Source organism: Acinonyx jubatus, chromosome A1 (genome assembly GCF_027475565.1).
Source record: "Acinonyx jubatus isolate Ajub_Pintada_27869175 chromosome A1, VMU_Ajub_asm_v1.0, whole genome shotgun sequence".
Taxonomy (NCBI): Eukaryota; Metazoa; Chordata; class Mammalia; order Carnivora; family Felidae; genus Acinonyx; species Acinonyx jubatus.
The window spans coordinates 65,989,308-66,012,954 of record NC_069380.1 but is presented as its reverse complement, the minus strand read 5'-3'; the positions used below and the strand labels follow the sequence as shown (position 1 = coordinate 66,012,954).

Sequence of the window (23,647 nt, the reverse complement as noted above, 5' to 3'; positions counted from 1 at the left end):
CCCCTTTCTCTGCCCCTCTCCCACTCTCTCAAAAGTAAAAGAAACATTAAAAAAAAAGAGTGGAAGTAGGTTGTGGGGTGAAGCGGCCATCTGGCAGGGAGGGGCAACTTCTGCTGTTTCTTTGCCTTTTAGTTTTAGGGAGAAGAATTGCTTTCCCGAAGTCTTAGGAAGGAAGCCCCAGTGCCTCCTCCCTCATTGGTGTAGAATTTTAATTTTTTGCCTCGGGGAGTAAAATAGATGATCATAAAAATTCTTCAAAACCGGCACCTGCCACGTGTGGCTGATAGAGAACCACTGATGGCATTCTTTTGAGTTTGGCTTGTGCTGTGTTAAACTCCTGACTCCAGGAGGCAGTGCTCAGCTTCACCCCTGCTATGGAGAGCCTGGGAACCTCTCATGCCTGGTCCTTTTTCTTCCTCCAACAGAAGTTGGAGAATGGACTCCGTTCTCCGGACCTACCGACATGTGGAGTTTGGGTTGGGAAAGATCGGAGGGTTTCCTCTTTGGGGTGTGTTTGGTTGCAAGGGTGTGCCTCCCACAAGTGAGCCATTCTTGGCTTTGCTTTGGGCTGGGACGTTGAGAGTGCAGGTGAAATCGGTGGGCACGCTGTGAGCTGGGGCTGCCACATGTATGCACATCCCTTACTCTTTTTTTTTTTTTTTTTTTGCTACTCTTTTCCTTATTCATTATAGGCCAAGACTTATTTGATAGTTTGCCAAATGCGTTCTAAAACAGTGGTTGTAACATTTATGGAGCATCCACAGTGTACCCAAGCACAATGTACTAAAGCTTTATTGCCTTTGCACTTCAAATTTTGGCTTAAGTTTAAACTATTACTGGCCTGTCTTAAAGAAGAAAATAGTTCTGTTTTGCTTTGAGATTAGTGATGAATGTAGTACTTTGTTAAAGTGCTTTTTTTTTTTTTTTTTTACATGTTAGCAATAAAAGCAAAGCTCGTGTTACGAAAAACTGGTATGACCTGTATTTCTAATGAAGGCTTTTTTCTTTCCTTTCAGGAAGGCACCAAAGTAATCCAGCCCATATTTTTGGGGAAAATTATTAATTATTTCGAAGACCATGATCCTGCTGATTCTGTGGCTTTGCCCGAAGCCTACGTCTCTGCCACGGTGCTGACCGCCTGCACGCTCGTTCTGGCCATACTGCACCACTTATACTTCTATCATGTCCAGTGTGCTGGCATGAGGCTAAGAGTTGCCATGTGCCATATGATTTATCGGAAGGTAAGTGTCATTTGGTATCATGTGTACCTCACCTGAAGCATCTTGTTGCGGGGGGTGCCTGGGTGCCTCGGTCGGTCAGGTGTCTGACTCTTGATTTCAGCTCAGGTCATGATCTCATGGTTGTGAGATCAAGTCCCACATCGGGCTTCAGTGTGAAGTCCGCTTATGATTCTCTCCCTCTTCCTCTGCCCCTCCCCCACTGGCTCTCTTTCTCTCGGCGGGGGGGGGGGGACATAAAACATTTTGGGAAAGTTCGTACATTAAAATTTTTGTATATAGCATCATTTCAATATCAGAGAAGCTTGGTACTTATATCAGGCTAGTGTGGTGTGTGTGTGTGTGTGTGTTTTCCTTTAAGTGAACTTTACTGATACATAATGAAAGTTTTCTATTGGGATCATATCAGGGCTGCCTTTGATAACAGGGCTGCAGGCTGTTGCAAAATATTCTATTTGTAACGGAGTCTAATTAAAAAGTATCTTAATTAATTAAAAAGAATCTAATGAAAAAGTATTAAAAATAAGTATCAGATTGATTTAGGCATGAACAATGTCCAGTGTTTTCATACCCTAAATCTCCTAGTTGTATGTATGGAAATGCTGTTCATTAAAACTTTTATTTACATCAGAATTGTATTTTACGAGTGACCTTCTGTGAAACTGGATCTATAAAATTGAAGGTGAGAGAAAAGATTCTATTTGAGACAGGGAATAATTAAAAAAAAAATTTTTTTTTTTAACGTTTATTTATTTTTGAGACAGAGAGAGACAGAGCATGAACGGGGGAGGGTCAGAGAGAGGGAGACACAGAATCTGAAACAGGCTCCAGGCTCTGAGCTGTCAGCACAGAGCCCGGCGCGGGGCTCGAACTCATGAACTGTGAGATCATGACCTGAGCTGAAGTCAGACGCTTAACCGACTGAGCCACCCAGGTGCCCGAGACAGGGAATAATTTTTTAAATGAACCATTTAATCATGTTCTGTCTAATTGTGTTAATTAAAGAAAAACATAAATAGAATCTATGCCAAGCACATTTACTATGTTCCATAGTTGTGGTTGTTTTTAATAGTATTAAAGAAAGTAGTTGGATGTTTGGGATGAAACTTTAAATTTTACATTGTTTTTAGTAATTTTGGAGAGAACTTACAGTTTCGTGTGCTTTATGTTGCTTTCCAAATTATTTATGCAGTATTTTCTTCTCCTTTAGTGTAGCAGTTTTAATGACAGGACCTGATTTGATGTGTTCAGTGTTTTTGTATGCAGAAAATGCCATAATCTTCACTATTATGAAGGGAGTGAGGATCTCAGGTGTTTTTACAAAGGAGCTGCCACAGACATACCAGTGACAAGAGCTCAAGGGCTTTGCACAAATTTGATCCCGGATATATCTTTGCCTTGGGCTTTAAAAACAAAACCACAGGGGCACCTGGGGTGGCTCAGTGGGTGGAGCATCAGCATCTCTGACCTCGGCTTAGGTTAAGTCAAGCCATGATCTTGCGGTTGGTGAGTTCGAGCCCCACATTGGGCTCGCTGCTGTCAGCCTGTCCACACAGAGCCCACTACAGATCCTCTGTCCTCTTCTCTCTGCCCCTCCCCTGTTTGCGTTCTCTCAAAAATAAGTAAGTATGAAAAAATAAAAACACAAACACCTCATTTTAACTGTATTGTATACGTGAAATTTGCTAAGAGAGTAGATCTTAAGTGTTCCCACCACACACACACACACACACACGCACGCACACACACACGCACACACACAATGATAACTGAAGTGATGGATATGTTAATTAGCTTGACTATAGTTCTCATTTCCCAATGTATAGCTATATCAAAATATGACATTGTACACCCTAAATATATACAATTTTGTTTGAAGTTTTTGAGGTTGAAGTAATCTCTACACCCAACATGGGACTCGAACTTATGACCCCAAAATCAAGACCCTCATGTTCTTCCAACTGAGCCAGCCAGGCACCCCAATATATAATTTATATTAAGTCCTTATTGAAAGATAAAACCAAACCGTTTAAAATATTGCTTCTTGGGGGCACTTGGGTGGCTCAGCCGGTTAAGTGTCCAACTCTTGATTTTGGCTCAGGTCATGATCTCATCACGTTGGGTTGCGTGATCGCGCCCCATGTAGGCCCCTGTGCTGAGCATGGAGCCTGCTTGGGATTCTCTCTCTCCCTCTTCCTCTATCCCTCCGCCGCTTGCTCTCTCCCTCTCTCAAAGTAAATAAATAAACATTTAAAAAATATTGCTTCTTGAGGCACGTGGGTGGCTCAGTCGGTTGAGTGTCCCAACTTCAGCTCAGGTCATGATCTCACAGTTCATGAGTTCGAGCCCCGCGTCGGGCTCTGTGCTGACGGCTCAGAGCCTGGAGCCTGCTTCGGATTCTGTGTCTCCCTCTCTCTCTGCCCCTAACCCACTCACATTCTGTTTCTGTCTCTCTCAAAAATAAATAAACATTTAAAAAAAACTAAAAAAAAAATATTGCTTCTTTTACCTAGTTGCTGCTTATTTAGAGCTTCTGTTTCTTGTGAATACTTTCCTTGGCAAAACGCAAGATGTCTCCTCCACGTTCTTCCTTTGAGCAGAGTCTTATTAATCTTGGAATTGTGTGAATCTCAGAGGCTTCTCACTGCCCGTGTTACGACATGTAAACTCCGGGTCCTCTTCTGTGACCTGGAAATGGTAGTAGTGCTTGTATGCTCTAGTCAAGGGGTCTTTGCTCTAGTCAAGCGGTCTTCATTGCTGTCCCCCCGCCCCCCCCATTACTCCATTGTAGTCCATTGTACCATTTAGGAGAAGAATAGTCCGATTTCTCTGTAAATTAGCTAGATGTTTGTTTTTCCAGGTCATGCTTATTAGCTTCCATAAATAAATAGGAAATTCCACTAGGGCTCTACCGTGAAAACCTTAAACATGGAAGTCAGGTTTGAGGTGATATTTCAGTCCAACAGAGTTCTGCTGCACAGGTTAGTTGTCGTTCACCTGGTTTTCTTCCTCTTCTCACTAACTTTGGAAGGTTACCTTTGGGAAATCTGATCTGACCTGGCACATTTGCTTACCTGGATGTAAACATCTCTCAAAGGTGTTAATTTGCTGGCTTGATTATTCTAAAAGGATTGTCCCCTTACAAAGAGGGTTAAACCAGTAGGCGTAACCTGAAATTCCAGAAAGGTGGGAAACACCAATTTCTAGAATCCTGCTAGGTGAAGACATAGACATTTCAGCAGCTCTGAAAGCCTTCTGTGAACATTTGTGCCTTAGGCTCAGGCCCCACCTCCTGATCCCCGTCCTGGGGGAACACCAGGTTGGGTGTTGTCACTAGAGTGGCTATAGTTTATAATAGTGAAGGGTGTTGAGGGATGTATCGTATATATAAATGACTTGTCGTTTGTCTACCTTTGCACAGCTTTGGTACAATTACTCTTTAGGAGCTTTGAGATTTTTTTTTTTTTTAAGATTTTATTTTTAAGCAATCTCTACACCCAGTGTGGGGCTCAAATTCACAACCCCGAGATCAAGAGTTGTATGAGCTCAGGAGCAGGCATTGATTGATTGTGGTAAAATATGCATGACATAAAAACTTCCCATTTTAGCTCTTTATGTGACATTAAGTACATTCACATTGTTGTGTGGCCATCCCCACTATTCATCTCCAGAACTTATCTTCCCAGACTGAAATTCTGTACACACTAAACACTGAACTCCCCAGGCCCCTCCCCCACAGCCATCACCTTTTTACTTCCTGTCCCTAACCCTAACCCCTGGTCTAGGTACCTCCTGTAAGTGGATTCATGCAGTATTTGTCATCTTGTGTCTGGCTTATGTCAGATAGCGTAATGTCTTCAAGGTTTATCCGTATTGTCAGAATTTTACTCCTTTTTAAGGCTGGATACTATTCCATTGTATGGATGTACCACATTTTGTTTCCCCATTCATCTGTCAGCATTTGGGAGATTTGTCTCCATCTCTTGGTGATTGTGGATACTGCTGCTGTGAACGTGGGTCTACAAATACCTCTTCAAGTCTGTACTGGCAGTTCTTTCGGGTACATTCCCAAAAGTGGAATTGCTGGGCTATAGGCTTAATCTTTTTGAGGAACTGCCGTGCTCTCTTCTGCGGTGGCCGCATCATTTTACGTTCCCACTTGATCATTGATTTTTCTCTTAAATTTGATTAAATTAAGAGGAGTTTTTATGAACTATGACCTGTTGCTTGGATTAGTGTTTCCAGTTGGTGGTCTGTAGAAACAGCCCATGGTGGTCTGTTGAGGTTCCTCAAATTTCTAGGGCATTTTTTTCAGAACTTTGTAGCAAGTCATGGGATTGTGCAACACAGGCTGTGTTTTTGTAAAGTCACCAGATTGGCGTGAAGAGCACAGGTTCCTCACCTTAGTGGTGTTTTGAACATTATACTTCATCATTTTAGAAAGTCCCTGCCAGTCACGAGTCATTTTCCCAGCATGGATTGCTATTACCTCTATGGTGGGACTAGTGGTTTATTTACCGTCTTTGTTCTTGGCCAAGACACAGAAAAGCAGGACATGTCCAGCTTCAAATATCAAGGGGCTACTTCCTCAGCTGAGAACACAGGAGGGTAGGTACCAGGCTGGGGGGAGGATGGTACCTTCAGACGAGGTGTGCACGGATCAGAGGACAGTCTCCAGCCCCGTCACTAGTGGGGATGGATCTCTCATTTGCCAGCCTGACCTTGGCTTCAGGCCCAGGTGGAAGTGAGCCTGAATGTTATAGGTCTGTAGTCCTGGGGTGGGCAGGATGGGAGTCTCAGTAATCAAGACGGTCTTGGCCTGTGGTACAGAGAGTTTCTTTTATTGCAAAATGCATATGGCACAGAGGTTTTTACTGAAGATCTTTAGTCCGATTGGCTCTGGGTTTCTTGACTTTGTGTCCCTGTTGGTGGTTGGTTTGCTCTGAATGCCGGGTAAAGCCAGAGCTGGCACTTTTTCAGTTCATGGATGTTGTTTTTTGCTACTTGCTTCCTGGTGCAGACTTCTTACAGAATTGGATCGGTTTGACCATATTTCTTCTTGTGGCTAAAGTCTTGTCTTCACTTTTTTAGTTACCCCAAAGGATGATTTGTGAGAGAGTATTTTTCTTCGTTTGAACTTCTAGGATGAGCTGATTCCCTGCAAATATCCTAGTTTCCTTTTATCCTCTATTGTGGATCTGTCTTGCCAGAATTTATATACAGTCAATCCTCATTATTCACAGACCCCGTAGTTTGCAAATTTGCCTACTTGCTAAAGTTTATATGTAATCCCCAAATCAGTACTCGAAGCTCTTTCATGGTCATTTGTGGGTATGCACACAGTTGCTAAAATTTTGAGTCACTAGCTGTCATACTGTAAATAAGTACCTTTTCACAGTCTATTTATATTTAGTGCCTGTTTTCTGCACTTTTGTCCTTTTTGTTGGTGATTTTGCTGTTTAACATCGCCTCACATAGAGTGTGGAAGTGCTGTCTAGTGTTCCTGAGCACATGAAGGCTGTGATGTGCCTTGTGGAGAAAATGTGGCACATACTACAGGAAAATGCCTGTCTTAGATAAGCTTGGTTCAGGTATGAGTTGTGCTTTTGGCGTGAGTCCAATGTTAATGAGTCCACAACGGATGGTAAATACGGTGTCATTAAACAGAAACACACAACATACGGTTATGTGTGTATTGATGATAAAAATGTTATCAAAGGCTGGCAGGAACCCAAGTCTGTGTTTTCCCAGGAGCAATTAGTATTCACCAATTCATGGTCACAGTGACTTTATAGCACACACCTACCACGGATAAGGAGAGTGGACTACTGACATTTATGCAGTGCATCTCACGGGAGGGACATCTGTAGAGCAATCTTCTATGTAGAGAAATAATTTTACTTACCCCAAGTGTATTTTTAGTCATTTAAGTGGTATAGCTGTGTTTTTAGAATTCTGTAATTTGGAGAAAAAGACATGCTTCTTGTATCTATACTACTTAGATCACATAGTCTTTCTCAGTGGACTCTTCCCCTTTCTTCTGATCTTTTCCCTTAAGACCCTCTTCTCTTGACCATTTTACTTCTTCTTTCTAGACCCTTCTCCAGCTCAGCCGTATTGTAAGATCAGCAGTCAGGACATCAGGCATACTTTATTATAGACTCTGAGAAGGAAGTAGAAGGGGACCGGCCAGGAGACAGAGTCAGCTTGCTGACTTCTCCTGAGCAGAGTCTGCAAGAAATGGAGCTGGAGTTAAAAAACAAAAACCCTGTGCAGCAGAGTGTACTGGTTGTGAGAAGGGAAGGGTCCACCCAACCTGTTCACCTCCCCCTGAATTCACTCTCTACACTGTGCAAAGTTAGTCGGCATGTCAGCCACATGGTGTCATGTCCATAGTTCTCAGACAGAACTTTGTTTTGTTTTTACTTACAGCTAATTTTGCTTCAGTATAGACACCCTGCGTTTTGCTTTATATTTAGGCTGGATAATACGAGATTGCAGATATTCAACTGTTGAGGGCTTAATAAACAGCAATTTCATATGGCTCAATCCAGTGTATTGCCTATTAGTCTGTGGTTACATTTTCTTTCTGAAAATGTCTAGGGGCTAGCGTCCTGAGAATACGGTCATAGTGAAACTGTAGTATTAATGGAAATAGAGCATTCCTAAGAAGTATATTTGGTTGGAATTTCTGTTTCTCTTTGTAACCTTCTGACAAAATTAGAATGAGGTAGTAATGCATCTTACATTGTTTAACACTTTAAAATCTTTTAAACATATTTCCCCCTCCATTTTCCCCCTTGGATATAAACTTGAGTTGGACCTGTGCATTTTGTGAAAGAAAAGTTCATCTCTAGGGGCGATTTGTCAGTGTTGTAGTTGGCTAGGGAAGAGCAGTGTATCCTCACCAAGACTTGGTATTGTCAGTATTTTTAATTTTAGTTATTCATGGGTATGTGTAATAGTATCTCATTATGGTTTTGGTCTTCACTTCATTGTTGAGTAATGATGCTCAGTATCTTTTTATGTGCTTCTTTTGCTGTTCGTGAATCTTCTCTGTGAAGTATCTATGCAAGCGTTTGCCCCTTCTCTTTTATAGTGGGGTTTTCGTCTTGATGAATTGTGTGAGTTCTGTATATGCAGGAGGCTAGTCATTTGCCAGATGTATAAATTGCCAACATTTTCTTTCAACCTGTGGCTTGCTTTTTTATTTACCTAATAATATCTTTTAAGGAATGGAAAGTTTTTGATGAAATCCTGTTTATCAGTTTTTGTGGTTTTTTTTTTTTATGGTTATCGTTGCTTATATTCTGTCTGAGAAACCTTTGTCTGTGTTTTATTCTGGGTGTTTTATGGTTTTAGATTTAGATTTTGGTTTGCATTCATAGTGTATTAATTTTTATATATAATGTAAGGTAGGGGTTGAATTTTATTTAATTTTGATATAAATATTTAGTTTCTGCACAATTTATTGAAAAAATTACCCTTTGGCCCTTTGAATTTAATTGGAAACTTTGTCAAAGATTAAATGACTATATGTGAATCTGTTTCTGGATTCTTATTCTATTCTGTTGATTTATAGGTCTATCCTTTCTCCAAAATGAAATTCTCTTGATTACTGTAGCTTTATAATACATCTTGAAATCAAGTAGTGTAAGCCCCCATCTTGTTCTATTTTGGTTACTTTGGTTATTCTAAGTCTTGTGTTTTCATAGAGGTTTTAGAGTCAAAAGATGCTATTTGGATATACATTGGAATTGCACCAAATTTTGTGGATCATTTAGAGAGAATGGTGTCTAAATATTAGTTTTCCAAAACATGAGTGTGGTATATCTCTTTAAAAATTTTTTTTTAAAATGTGTATTATTTATTTTAGAGAGAGAGAAGGACGGAGTATGAGCAGGGGAGGGGCAGAGAAAGAGGGAGACACAGAATCTCAAGCAGGCTCCAAGCACAGAGACTGACTGGGGCTCCAACTCACGAACTCTGAGATCATGACCTGAGCCGAAGTTGAATGCTTAACCAACTGGGCCACCCAGGTGCCTTGGTATATCTCTTTATTTAGATGTTCTTTAACTTCTTTTGACCATATCTTATAGTTGTCAGTATTGAGGTCTTTAGATCCTTCATTTAATTTATTCCTTAGTATTTTATGGTTTTTTTGGGGGTATTATAAATGGTATTTTTAATTTTAATTTTCCACTTCTTATATAGAAGTACAACTGACTACACACACGCGCGCGCGCACACACACACACACACAAACACACACACACATTTTTTGCTTTGTTTCCTGAGACCTTGCTAAGCCCCATTTAATTGTAAATTTTTGGGTAGATTGATTAGGATGTCTATATAGATAATTATGTTGTCTTTGAATAGAGACAATGAGAGCAAGAGATTAAACATTCTCAACTGTGAGAGGTTGTCCATTTTCCTCTTTAGTCATGAAGTTTCTGCATCCTGACTTTTGAAGTCTCTCTTTAGCTTTGTTGGCATTTCAAATTGAGTTGTAATTAATTAACCTTCACCACCATACACTGTTGTTACTTATGCTTTAAATATTCATTTCTTCAGAATTTAAAAGAAAAGGAACTATCATTTTTATTTATCTGTCTAATTACCATTCTACTGCTTTTTGTTCCTTCACTGCCAAGTTTCCATTTGGTAGGATTTCTTTTCCACCTGAAAAAAAAAACATCCTTTAGCATTTCTTAAGAATAGGTCTACAAGTGATGAATTCTCAGTTTTTGTTTATCTAAAAATCTGTTTTTCTCCCTTGTTTCTGAAGGATATGCTGGCTGGATATTGTATTCTGGATTGATAGTTCTTTTATCCCTTTTAAGTATGTTAAGGGTATTGTTCATTGTCATCTGGCCTCCATTGTTTCTGATACGAGTCATTCCTCTTTTGTGTCTTTGTTTTCCTCCTTGTTTCTGTTTTCTCTGGCAGGCTTTAACATTTTATTTTATTTTTTAATTGATTTTTCAGGAGAGTGCTACCTAGGTGTAATTTTCTTTGTATTTATGCCTCTTGGGGTTTGCTGAGCATTTTGATCTTTAATGTGGTTCTTTTTTTTTAAAAGTTGAGAAATATTTGGTGATTATATCTTTTTTTTTTTTTAAGTTTATTTATTTTGAGAGAGAGAGAAAGTGTGAGTGGGGGAGGAGCAGAGAGAGGAGATAGAGAATCCCATGCAGGCTCTATACTGTCAGTGCAGAGCCCGATTTGGGGCTTGAACTCACAAACCATGAGATCATGATGTGAGCCAAAGTTGGATGCTTAACCAACTGAGCTACCCAGGCACCCCAAGGCCATTATATCTTTTAAAATACTCTCCTCCTCCTCTTTTTTTTTTTTTTTTTAATATTTTATTGTTTTTGAAAGAGAGAGAGAGTGTGAGCACAAGCAGGGGAGGAGCAGAGAGAGAGAGAGGGAGACACAGAACCTGAAGCAGGCTTCAGGCTCCGAGCTGTCAGCGCAGAGCCTGATGTGGGGCTTGAACTCACAAACCATGAGATCATGACCCGAGCTGAAGTTGGACACTTAACTGACTTAAGTCAGGCATCCCTAAAATATTCTCTTCTGATCTGTTCTCATTTTTTTCTCTTTCTTTTTAATTTTTCTCTCTGTTCTTCAGATTGGGTAGTTTTCTATTGATCAACCTGACTACTTTTTCTTTTATCTTCAAACTGTTACTAAACCCAGTTTTTTTTTTTTTCCCTTCCAGTTTTGTACTTTTCAGTTACAGAACGTCCACTTAGCTCTTTTTTAGAGTTTGTGTTTTTCTGTGGAGAATCTGTTTATTCCTATTTCTTTTCAATTCTTTGAACATACTTCCCTTCAACTCTTTAAACATAAAATTTTAAAAAATCCAATGCCTGGGTCAACTTGGGTTTGTTTTTATTCTTATTTATATATTTTGCTTTTTATTATGAAGACTTTTTTGCTTCTTCCTGTGGGTTACATTTTCCTGTTTTGTTTGTTTATTTTATTTTTTGCATGTCTAAGACTTAAGATTTATTGGACATCATGAATGCTACGGTATAAGTCTACATTCTGATAGTCTTTGAGAATGTTGAATTTTGCATTAATAGGTCACTTAGTGGCTGATCTCTTTGAACTTGGGTAGGCTTGATTTATGCTTTGTTAAGCTTACATTTTTGGAAATTCTATGGTGTTTTCTCTTAAGCGTCTCCAAGTTGGTGGGTCTCAACCTTCAAGCTCTGTGTCCTTTGTGGGTCCTTGTTAGGCCTCTGTATCTTTTCTTTCTTTCTTTCTTTCTTTTTCTTTCTTTCTTTTTTTTTTTTTGCCTCTGTATCTTTTCTAGGATGAGTCTAGAGCAAATCTGTTTTGTGGAAGAGATTCTCAACTTCACTACTGCATTTAGGGCTGTGTAATTTTTTATTGGGTGGGGAATGAAGGGAAGCTCATGTGTGTAGGATGTTGAACAGGAACTGTGGCCTCTACCCACTTGATGTCAGCAGCATCTTTCTAGTTGTAACAGCTAGTAAGGTCTTCAGACGTTGCCAGATGCCCCCTGGGGGCAGGGGATTAGGACCAAAATTGCCCCAGTTGAGAATCACTGCTCCAGAGTGGTCTTTAATTCTGAGACCTGTTCTTTCTGGTGTGTCAGCTGCGTACCAGCCTTGTTCATGATACGAAGATTTCTCCACTCTGGCTGGGCAAGAACTCCAGTGCCCTAACTTGACCTTCGAGTATCCGTGTTCTGCTTGCTATTCTTTGCATCAGCTCTCTGGCGACCTGGGCCTTTGTAGCCCATCCCTCAGCTAAGGCCTTCCAGCAGCACCCCTTCCTCACCCTGCCCCAGGACTTTGGGGACCCTTTCATTGATCCTCGAAGAATCTGACCTCTGACTCCTCAGCTCAGTGGGGCTGCTGCACTGTTGGACTTGAGCTCACTGCCATGGTTGAAAAATGGTCTCCCGGCTGAGAGCCAAGACAACGGTAGTGTTTACCTCTTGAGTGTTTCTTCTCTCAGGGATCAGTCTTGCACCGCCTGTTATCTGGAGCCTGGAAACATAATTTTGCCCAGTCATGTAGCTGCGTATGGCAGAGGTGGGGGCTGGTCCCCTATCAGTTACTCAGCCATTTGTCAGAGCAGCTGTCTGCTCACGGCTTTTAATAGCTGGATGTTTATGGGCCTTGCAGCTGGGAGCTGTGTGAACACTGCAGGGCACGGTTAGTATCCCCTGGACGACATACCTGTTCAGCTTCCTTGCCGAGCAGATCAAGAGTGAGGCGACATATGCTAGGCTGCGGGTCACTAAATTCTGTTATGAGTCATCTTTGTGCTTAACAAAAAACTCTCCAACCTGGGCTTAACCCCAGACCTACTCCCTCAGGATTAAGAGAAGCCCTGGAAATCTGTATATTTAATCTGCGCCCCAGGGATTCTTACCATTAGGAAAATTGAGGAATCATTGTACTCCAGAAGGTGAAGGAAACGAGGGGCAGGGCAGGGCAGTGCAGCGCAGCGGTAGATGGCCCGGGGGTGGGGTGGGCGAGGCAGGGGGAGCCTTCTTGGCACGTGAACAGGCAGCATGAATGTCTCCATTCCTTTCCCCGGGATTTATGCTAAAAACAGGACTTGATACTTAAGTTTTAAAAATCCAGTTTAATTTTTAAATTTTGATGTTGGTTGGGGCGTCTGGGTGGCTCAGTTCATGAAGTGTCCGACTGTAGCTCAGGTCATGATCTCACAGCTCTTGAGTTCATGCCCTGCGTCAGGCTCCGTGCTGACAGCTTGGAGCCTGGAACCTGCTTCAGATTCTGTGTCTGCCCCTCCCTCCCTCCCTCACGTGCTCTCTCTTTCTCTCTCAAAAGTAAATAAATGTTAAAAAAAGTTACCAAAAGATTTTTTTATGTTGTTCTGAAAATGTTTTTATTTCTTTGTTATTTTAAGGTATTTCTGTAGGTTTAGAGTTTTGGTTTTAGACCACGTTTTTCCCAGGTATTCAAAGGTAATCACTTTTGATTGATTGATTTTTTTTTTTATTTTTAAGTAATCTCTGTACCCAAGGTGGGCTTGAACTCACAACCCTGAGATCAAGAGTCACATGCTCTGCGGGGCACCTGGGTGGCTCTGTTAAGCTTTCGACTCTTGGTTTCAGCTCAGGTCATGATCTCACAGTTCGTGGGTTTGAGCCCCACGTCTGGCTCTGTGCTGACAGTGCAGAGCCTGCTTAGGATTGTGTCTCTACCCCTCCTCCCCCCCCCTCAAATAAATAAATAAAGTTAAAAGAGTTACATGCTGTAATGACTGAGCCAGCTAGTGCCCCTCATTTTGTTTTTTATTTTTTATTTTTTATCTTTTTGCTTTACTTATTTTTGGGGGTTGGAGAGAGGCAGAGAGAGAGAGGGAGACACAGAATCTGAGACAGCCTCCAGGCTCTGGCTGTCAGGGCAGAGCCCAACGCAGGGCTTGAACTCACGATCTGTGAGATCATGACCTGAGCCAAAGTGCGATGCTTAACTGACTGAGCCACCCAGGCACCCCTCATTTTGGTTTTTAAATGTTTAGTTGTGGTCAAATACACCTGACTTAAAATCGACCACATTTACCATTTTTGAGTGTACAAGTCAGTGGCCTTAAGTACATTCACATCCTTGTGCAGACATCACCACTGTCTACCTCCGGAACTCTTTTCTTCTTGTAAAACTGAAACTCCGTACCCATTAGATCAGTTTCTCATTTCCCTCCCCCCAGCCCCTGGCGACCACCATTCTACTTCCTGTCTCCAGGAAACTGACTGCTTAGGTACCTCATGTGAGTGGAATCGTGCAGGATGGGTCCATGAGTGACTGGCTTATTTCACTTAACACAATGTCTTCAAGGTTAACATCATTTTTTTTTTGAACAGGTGCAAGTCCTATATTTACTCAGTGTTCATTGAAACAATGACAGTTCACCCTGATCCTCAGCAGTGGTGATAAACTTTCAGTTGCCTGTGGAGGAAAAGGAAGGCATTTCAAAGAAGACTGTACCCCTCTCTGGTTCCCTGTGCAGAGCAAGCAGCTCTGTCTTGGTTATGTGTTGAAGACCTTGTCTCCTCCCTTCTCCTCCCTCTGGGACTCATTAGTTGAACTGACCGGGTTATTTTCTTTGGTATCTCGGAGACTTAGCAGCCGTTGGTACCTGGCTGCTATTGGTTACAGCCCTTGCCAGTGAGTAGGAGAGTGTGGAATTGGGTTGAGAGTGTGATGGGTTGCTTTGTGAGGGAGCATTTTCTTGCTCTGCGCACTTTTCCATTAGTCGCTTTGTGTGTACTGGTGATAGATAACAAGGCATTGCTGCTTTTAGTAAGTTTGGTTTTCAAAATGTATGCTGTGAAAGTCATGATTTAGATTGTATCTCCTCTCATCTTTCTCCTGCACGGATTGACTCCCTTCCTGAAAGCTTCGAGCATGGTGTTTACGAGTGAATGAGTAATACAACTAGTTTTGTGACCTTACAGAAGTGTGCAGTGTTGCTTAGGTGTGCTGTATATCCAACTTCCTTAAGCTCTGTACTTTGACAAATATAAAACATTAGAGAAAAGGAAAATCCCGTTTGTAAAACACTCTCATTTTGACGGTAAAATTATGCACCATGGATGCGTTCGTAGAGGGCATATCACTTCCCTCCTGTACTTTTGGTCTGAAGGAAGGCACATGTGAGCAAAATTTAGAAGCTTCTTTATAGACAAAAGAGTTCTAAATCTAAGTATAGTTGCCATAAAAGACTTAGCATATGGGGGCGCCCGGGTGGCTCAGTCAGTTAAGCGTCTGACTTGGGCTCGGGCCATGATCTTGTGGTTCATGGGTTTGAGCCCCATGTCGGGCTCTGTGCTGACAGCTCAGAGCCTGGAGCCTGCTTCGGATTCTGTGCCTCCCTCTCTCTCTGCTTCTCCCCTGCTCATGCTCTCTCTCTCTCTCTCTCAGAAATAAATGAACATTAAAAACGAATTAAAAAAAAGAGACCTAGTGTGTGGCCTCACGTATAAATTTTTAAGACTAAGCATGCCACTTTTCAGAAGATAGTCTATGCTCACATTTTTTGTTATAATTTTTAGAAACAGAAAAGTGTATTAAAAGATATTTTTAAAAGTTGATAGAATTTTTTTTCTTCTATTGGGAATGTACTTCATTTTTATTTTCTCATTAAGATAGTCTCTCCTCTAACCCTAAAGTGCGTGTTTGTAACTGTGTGTGTGTGTGTGTGTGTGTGTGTGTGTGTGTGTGTGTGTTTGCTTTCCTTTCTCTCCTAGTTACTGGGTTTTTCATGCTCACTGTATTGTTACTTCTTCCTGCTGCCCCACCAGCTCACCTTTGGCACAACTCTTTGTGCTGCTCGTCTCTCTCTTCTCCTCTCTTGTTTAGGAAACCAGTCACATGGGGCTTCTCTTTCAAAGCAAGAAATTGGTGATGGAAGGGTGTGAGTTGGGGGGAGTCTTTCATTATCTGGGGACGTGACCTCACTTTGAACACACTACCATAATTAATATAGCCTTACACATTCAGGGACTCATGACCATTAGGGGTGATGAAGTCAGGGAATGTGGAGTCGGTCTGACCTCAGAGCAAATATCCCAGGCCCCCAAGTGGTTCTTGGGTTCCACAGTGGGGCCCTTGTGCTCAGGTCTTGTGAAGTCTGTACGTGTCTTTCTGGCCTCTGGACTCCAGTAGGTCACCATGGTCGAATGAAAAAGAAAAGGCCAGTGGAGCTAAAAGAAAGCTAAATGCCAAGGCTTGCCGAGAGCTTTCTGTATAGGTGAGCTGGTATGTGTGCCAGCCATGGAAAACCAGGCAGAAAGAGAAATAAAAGGCAGTGGAGCTCTCAGATTATAGACAGCAGCAGCTTGTTGATTTTGTGTGCACTTTGGTTTCCATTTCCTTGAATCTGTTTTCTTCTACAGAACCCCATGGGTTCATGGGGACGGAGAATATTAGGCTATCCCTGGGTCCTCCTCTCAGAAATGGAGTTTAATCTCTAGATTATGTCATCATGAAAGTCGGTGGGGCAGCATACTAAGCAACTCCAGGAAACAATATTGGAAAAACACAGGCAACTTTCTGCTTCAGATGAGCTCAGCATACTCCTCGCACTAGCTTGTTGTGATACCCAGTGTACCTGGAAACCGCATCACCTGGTAGGCCCAGCTCTGCCGAAGGGCCACGAACCAGGAAGTAAACCCCAAATGCGACAGGTGATACAAGTACTTGATCTTTTGTTCTGCAGTTCCCTTAGGTTCCTCCTCAGAGCCAATTTACTGTGATTTTTCCTTAAAACATTACAAAGCTGTATCCTAGTTTGGAAAGAGTGGTAGGTACTGGTGAGATGGTCCACTGAAGGGAAGCCTGGCAGCGGGGAACAGAACGGATTTGTGACGTATGCAAAACTCCAAAGGCTTGGCCATTTGGGGCGGTCGGTTGGAAGAGTGTCCTCCACACGTACTGAGGATTATTGACGTTGCGTAGGAGTCAAGTTGGTGATGAGGAATCTGCATCATGAGGAGGTGAACTACAGTTTCTGCTTTGAAGGACAATTAGAGAAGCGATAGTTAGATGTCCATACTTGGGTTTTGTGTTTCATTTGTACTGATGAACATAATTGAGAAAGAAGAAACTGTATTTTTCACATGAATGACGAATATTACTTGATTTACTATGTTTTTTTTTATTTTTTATTTTTAGTTTTTAAATTTACTTTAGAGAGAGGGAGAGAGAGGGAGAGAATCCCAAGCAGGCTCCATGCTGTCAGTGCAGAGCCTGATACAGGGTTGGAACCCATGAAGTGTGAGATTGTGATTTGAGCTGAAATTAAGAGTCACATGCTCAACCGACTGAGCTACTCAGGCACGCGCTTGCTCCATCCTTCCTCCCTTCCCTTCCCTCCCTTGCTTCCCTTGCTTCCTTCCTTCCTTCCTTCCTTCCTTCCTTCCTTCCTTCCTTCCAAGTATTTATTTATTTATTTTTGGTGGAGAGAGAGAGAGAGAGAGAGAGAGAGAGAGACAGCATAAGCAGGGGGTGAGGGGCAGAGAGAGAGGGGAACAAAGGATCTGAAGCAGGCTCTGCACACACAGCACAGAGCCCAATTTGAGTCTCGAACTCAGGAACAGTGAGATCATGACCTGAGCTGAAGGCAGATGCTTAACTGACTGAGCCACCCAGGCACCCCACCCCTTGACTTATTTTTAAAAAATTGATGAAAATTAATGTTCTCGCCCAGATTATACGGTTGTCTTACACTCCAGATGTATTTTCACGCCCACCCAGGGAAGGAACCAGCTGTGAACGGATGCGTGCTCACATGTAGTTTGTATTCCGCAGTTGGCAGTGTTGTTTCTAATGGCCACACATATTCTAGCATAACCTGTAATTAGATGGTTTTCCAGTTGTTTATATTAACAGATGTAGTGACCAAACCAATTAGATGGTTTTCCAGTTGTTTATATTAACAGATGTCAGTGAATGTGACCAAAGTGAAACCTTTGGAGACATCCTTAATTTTTCAGGGTATATACATCTCAAGGCTTTTGAATGCCAGATTTCCTTCCAGAGTTGGTAACTCTTTACAGTCTCTCTGGTGAAATGAGATGGCCCCACACCCTTGACAAAGATTGGATGTTCTGGTTATTATTATTTTTTTTGTCTTTGCCACACTTCCAGTTTCTAGATGAAAAATTATACTGCTCTGTTCTTTTAATTTACATGTCTGAGTCAGAATGAATTTGAGTATTTGCAAATTTTCATTAGCCATTTGTTTCCCATAGTGAATTTCCTGCACATATTCCTTGTCTCCCTTTTTTCAATTGGTAGACTTTTATAATTCTTAATGATACTAGGTGTTCTTGATTTATTATGATACTCTTCTTGGGTCCAGAAGATAGACTGAGACTGCAAATACTGATTGTGGTTTCTTTTGTTTGCCTTCTATTGCTCTTATGGTGGAACTATTTTGTTTTCACAAGGGAAACAAATTTAACCAAATAGTATCCTCTTATAACCTGTCAACTTAAGGAAATGTGGAACCAAAACATTAGCAGAATGATGACGCATTAGTACGCATTAAAACATTAGCAGAATGATGACGCATTAGTACGCATTAATTTGTACATTGTTTTTCTCTACACCGGATATGAACTGTTTTTAAACTATAATGCATACAATTTATCAGAAACAAACTTCAGTTTTCTACATTACGAAGAAGAGTGGTAATTTTGCTTCATTAGAAGAAAAAATACAGTGTTCTCTGTGAGGCATGAATATGCTCAGCTTATTTTCTCATCTGCAAAATAAGGGATAATTTTTCCTTTGTAAGGTTGTTTCCTTTTTTTTTTTTGAGAGAGGGTGCAAGTGAGCGAGGGACAGAAAGAGAGAGAATCCCAGGAGGGGCAGAGAGAGAGAGAAGTGGGGCTTACTCAGGTGCCCAAGATCATTTCCTATTCAATTGTCTGGGTTATAGTAGGTGCTCATTAAAAGGTGGCTGTTTTTATGATGCTGCTGATTGTAAATGAATATGACAGGGTCTGTGCACTCAGTGAGCTGATAGTTCCAGGGCGGGGGGTGGGGGGCAACACACAGATCTTTGATTACACTAGATGCTCTTCTGGAGGTATGAACAGAGGGGTGTGTGTGTGTGTGTGTGTGTGTTCCTGTTTCTTTGGTCTCAGTCAGAATCTTTGATCATCAATTTTATACCTTTCTTTCTTTTAATGTAAAACATTGAAAGCTAGAAGTTTCCTCTAAGGCTTGCTTACCTGTATCTTTACAGGTTATAATGTATATTTTCACTTTCATTTATTTAAAAATAATTCTGATTTCTCTTATGGGGTCTTCTTTGCCACATAGCTATTTAGAAATATGTTGTTAATTCTCAAATATTTGGGGTTTTTAGAGCTATCTTAGTGATTTCTAATTTAATTTTTTTGATATCGGAGAACATTCTGCAGAACATTTTTGTGTTTAGACATTTATTGAGATTTATATACCAGCCCCGGCATATAGGGTCTATGTTGAGAAATATCCAACGTGTACTTGAGAAAACTGTCCTGCAATTGTTGGGTGTGGTGTTCCACAAACGTCAGTTAGGTTAAGGTGGTTACTAGTGTTGTTCACATCTTCTGTAGCCTTACTCTTTTTTTTTTTTTTTTTGGTCTACTTTTATCAGTTACTGAGAAAGGAATGTTGAGATCTATGATTGTGTGTTTTCTGATTTTTCTCTGTAGTTCTGTTTTTGTCTCATATATGTTGAAACTATAATTTGATCCACACATTTAGGTGTGGTGAATTGACTTTATCATTATGATATGTTCCTTTTAATCTCTGGTCATATTCCTTGTCTCAAAGTCTGTGTTGTCTTATATTAATAGAGCCACACCGCATTCATTGTACCCGTTGTTTGCATGGCATATCTTTTTTATCCTTTTCACTTTCAACCTGTTCGTATATTTAAAGTATATCTCCCTTATACAGCAACTTAGGTCGGTCCTTTATTAATCTGTTGTGACAATTTCTGGCTTTTAATTTTTTTGTTTTTAACGTTTATTCCTTTTTTTTTTTTTTTTTTTTTTTTGAGAGACAGAGAGCATGAGTCGGGGGGAGGGGCAGAGAGAGAGGGAGTCACAGAATTGTAAGCAGGCTCCAGGCTCTGAGCTGTCAGCACAGAGCCAGACGCAGGGCCTGAACTCACAAACCGTGAGATCACAACCTGAGCTGAAGTCCGACGCTTACCTGACTGAGCCACCCAGGTGCCCCTCATCAGATATATTTTAGTATTCCATTTTGATTCCTTTATTGGCTTTTTAGCAGTATCTCTTGTGTTTTTAGTGTTGACTTAGGGATTCAAATAGGCTTCTTAGCTTGTCACTGTCTGTATAGTCCTACTGTTGGACTACTTTACCTAAAATGTAAGAAACATGCAAGCATAAAACTCTGCTACTCTTCCGCATTCACTGTGCTATTGGTGTGAATGTATTTCACCTCTACGTATACCATGGAGTGTTACCATTTTTTGCTTTGAGCAGCCAGTTGTCTTTCAAATAAATTGAAAGGAGATTTTTAATCTTTTATGTCTACCTGCTTTTTTGCCAGTTTGGTTTCTCTTTATTCCTTATGGTACATCTGAGTTTTTGTCTGTTTGGCACCAGTTCCCTTTAGCTTGAAGACTTTCTTTTATAATTTCTTAAAGTTTCGTTTGGGTGGTGATAAATTCTCAGACTTTATTTGAATATGTCTTAATTTCACTGTCATCGTTTGAAGTACATCTGTGTTGCTTATAGAATTCAGTTATTGTTTCCAGTCTGTTAGCTCTCGATAGATGTTCCGCTGTTTGTGTCCATTGTTTCGGATGTCGGCATCACTTGATTGTTTCTGTGTGTGTAATGTGTTATTTTTCTTGGCTCCTTTCATGACTTTGTCTTACTTTCTGGTTTTTAGCAGTTTGTGATGTGCCTAGGGAAAAGTCTTTTTTTTTTTTTTTTAATGCTTCTTGGGGTTTGCTAAGATTCTTACGTATGAAAATGAATATTTTCTACCAGACTTGGAAAAATTTCAGCCATTATTCCTTCAAATATTGTTTTCTTCCCAGGTTGCCTGGGTGGCTCAGTTGGTTAAGTGTCTGACTATTGATTTTGGCTCAGGTCACGATCTCACAGTTTGGGAGTTTGAGCCCTGCATCAGGCTCTACACTGTCAGTGTGGAGCCTGCATGGGATTCTCTCTGTCTCCCTCTCTCTCTGCCCTTCCCCTGCTCTCTCTCTCTTTCAAAAAAAAAATTAATAAACTTAAAAAATTTTTTTTTCTTCCCTATTTTGTCATCTTCTTCCAGGACTGCCAATTACATGTGTTTCATTCCTTATTATTGCCCCACTGAACCTTCAAGCTTTTTTTTTTTCTTCAATTTCTTTCTGTCTTTCCTTCTATTTTTCAGATTGTAATCTAAAAGGGTTGATGAATCTGGGAAGAGATCAGTGGAAATTTTCTGGTACTAAAATTATCTAGTGAATGTTTCATATTGCTCCTATTTATTTATTTATTTATTTATTAACGTTTATTTATTTTTGAGACAGAGAGAGACAGAGCATGAACAGGGGAGGGGCAGAGAGAGAGGGAGACACAGAATCGGAAACAGGCTCCAGGCTCTGAGCTGTCAGCACAGAGCCTGACGCGGGGCTCGAACTCACGGACCGTGAGATCGTGACCTGAGCTGAAGTCGGACGCTTAACTGACTGAGCCACCCAGGCGCCCCTGAAGTCGGATTCTTAACCGACCAAGCCACCCAGGCGCCCCCATATTGCTCCTTTTGATAGTGCTCATTTCTCTCCTAAAATTACCCATTCTAATTCCCTTGTTTTTCCCAGGTTTTGCTTTAAGTCCTTGGACATAATTTATAATAGTTGTTTTCTAGTTCTCATCTCTAATTCCTAAATCTGGATCATGTCAGGCTCTACTTCCATTGCCTGTGTTCTTTCTCCTTGATAATGGGTCGCTTTTTCTTCTTTGCCTGTATAATAGCTATTTACTGTGTTGGATACTGTGGGGGATAACATGATAGGGAGTTTTGACTAAAGGGTATTGATTGAGCTTTTTTCTTCTAAGCGATTCCTGACAGGTCAGTCCTGTCAGGAGTGGATCTTTCTGTCTACCTGTGTAACTATCCACCTTCCTACTCTAGGTACCTGTGTATCCGTCTAAAATGGTGTTTCCATTTTAGATGAAGTCCAGGTACGTGGCTCTTACTCTAGAGTATGATCTTTATTACTAAGGCATGGCCCTCCTGGTGTCTAAATGGAGTATTTGAGGTGCTTATGAAGATCGTTTTATTCTGGTTGGGCAGAAACCCTGTGACCCCCGGCATGACCTCTGGAGTCTCTCTTGAGCCCACAGCTACCCCCCGCTCCTCTGCTAAATCCCTACAGAAACTTCTGGGGCCTACCCTTCTGCCACCTGGCTTGCAAATTCCAGACATTTCTGCAACTTGAAACAGCTGCCTCTTCCTCCTTGGCACAGGGAAACTACAGTTCTGCTGGCAAATGCCCCCAGGCAGGAAGCCGGCTGTCCCGGGGCTCTGCTCTGGTGTTTCCCTTCTCTCGGCGCACAGGGTCCTGTGGCGCCCGTGGTTCCTGCCTGAAACAGTGGCCTCCTATGTTCCGTCCAGTTTCTTAGATTTACAGGCGGGGGCGAGGGTGGGGGGGTGGGGGCGGGAGTCCGGGACCAACCATTCTTTCAGGGGTTGAGGCAGCCTCCACCCAAGCAGTTTGCTTGGAAGGTGTGTCTTCCTCATTACCAACATTAATGACACTCCACTGTTTTTTTTGTCCTAGTCAGAGTGTGACTGCTTTTCTTTGGACAGATGATTAATTTCTGTGTTGGCTGCAGCGTTGTCCTTAACTTATGTGTGATTTGTTCCGGAGCCAGCCTTTGGTCTGTTACTGTACCTGGTCACAGACATAACTGAATGACAAGTTGTCCTGATGGCCCGCTGAGAAGAGCTTGGTCTTTTGCACAAATTGTCATCTGCACCCTCTTACCTGTGGTCCTCGTTGTCAGTGACAGTCTGTCCGTGATGATTCTAATTGGGTACAGTAGTCTTGAGAAGTTTTGAAAACGATCAGTCAAAAAAAAGGTTTTTTTAACGTTTACTTATTTTTGAGAGACATAGCGTGAGTAGAGGAGGGGCAGAGAGAGAGAGGGAGACACAGAATCCAAAGCAGGCTCTAGGCTCCAGGCTCGGAGCTGTCAGCATAGAGCCCAACGTGGGGCTCAAACTCACGAGCTGTGAGATCATGACCTGAGCTGAAGATGGATGTGTAACCGGCTGAGCCACCCAGGCTCCCCGAAAATGATCAGTTTTAGAATCAGTTTTATGTGCTATTGACTTACTTTAATTGTTAAAATTAGTTATCATGTATCTACTTCCATAGTGTATCTTCTACATGAGGGATTCACATGTATTTGTATGTAAAATTGGCTTTAAAAATACTTTCAAATGAGCCTTCGATAATTAAGGCACCGAGGTTTATTTCTTCCTGTAGGGGCATTTCTTTCTTTTTTCTTTATAGTTGGGGGGGGGGGCTGTATTTTTTGTGACTGATGTACTTATATTTATGTAACACTTTTTATTTTCCAAAGTGTCTTCCCTTATATCTGGCCCTTCCTTTCCATTCACATTCACACAGCCCTAGCACACAGTCTTTTTACCCTTGCCTGGACCATCAGTGGTTCCTAATCGTCCCTTCTTATAAGAGTCTCCTGGCCAGTGACTTCTATAGTTGAATCTTCCTAGAGTTGCGTTTCTTGCTCTAATGTAAAAAGACATTTCCTGCTCCATTCTGTTTTCCAGACATTATATGCTTTCCATTCTACTTTTCTAGCTGGATTTCAGGTACTCTTTACTCAGCTGCTTCTA

General features: G+C 41.4%; 1 protein-coding gene across 4 annotated transcripts in view; it reads left to right on the top strand.

Annotated features, from left to right (window-relative positions):
- Positions 1-23,647, top strand: part of ABCC4 (ATP binding cassette subfamily C member 4) — a 370,199-nt gene that overhangs the window by 166,110 nt on the left and 180,442 nt on the right. For 3 of the 4 annotated variants that reach the window (XM_053217139.1, XM_027065098.2, XM_053217143.1), the window contains one exon: positions 1,017-1,241. In XM_053217139.1, the coding sequence (XP_053073114.1) occupies positions 1,017-1,241 (225 nt within the window). Of the gene's footprint in view, positions 1-1,016; positions 1,242-4,051; positions 5,847-23,647 lie in introns of those variants that run through there. The other variant, XM_053217145.1, reaches the window with a different exon arrangement.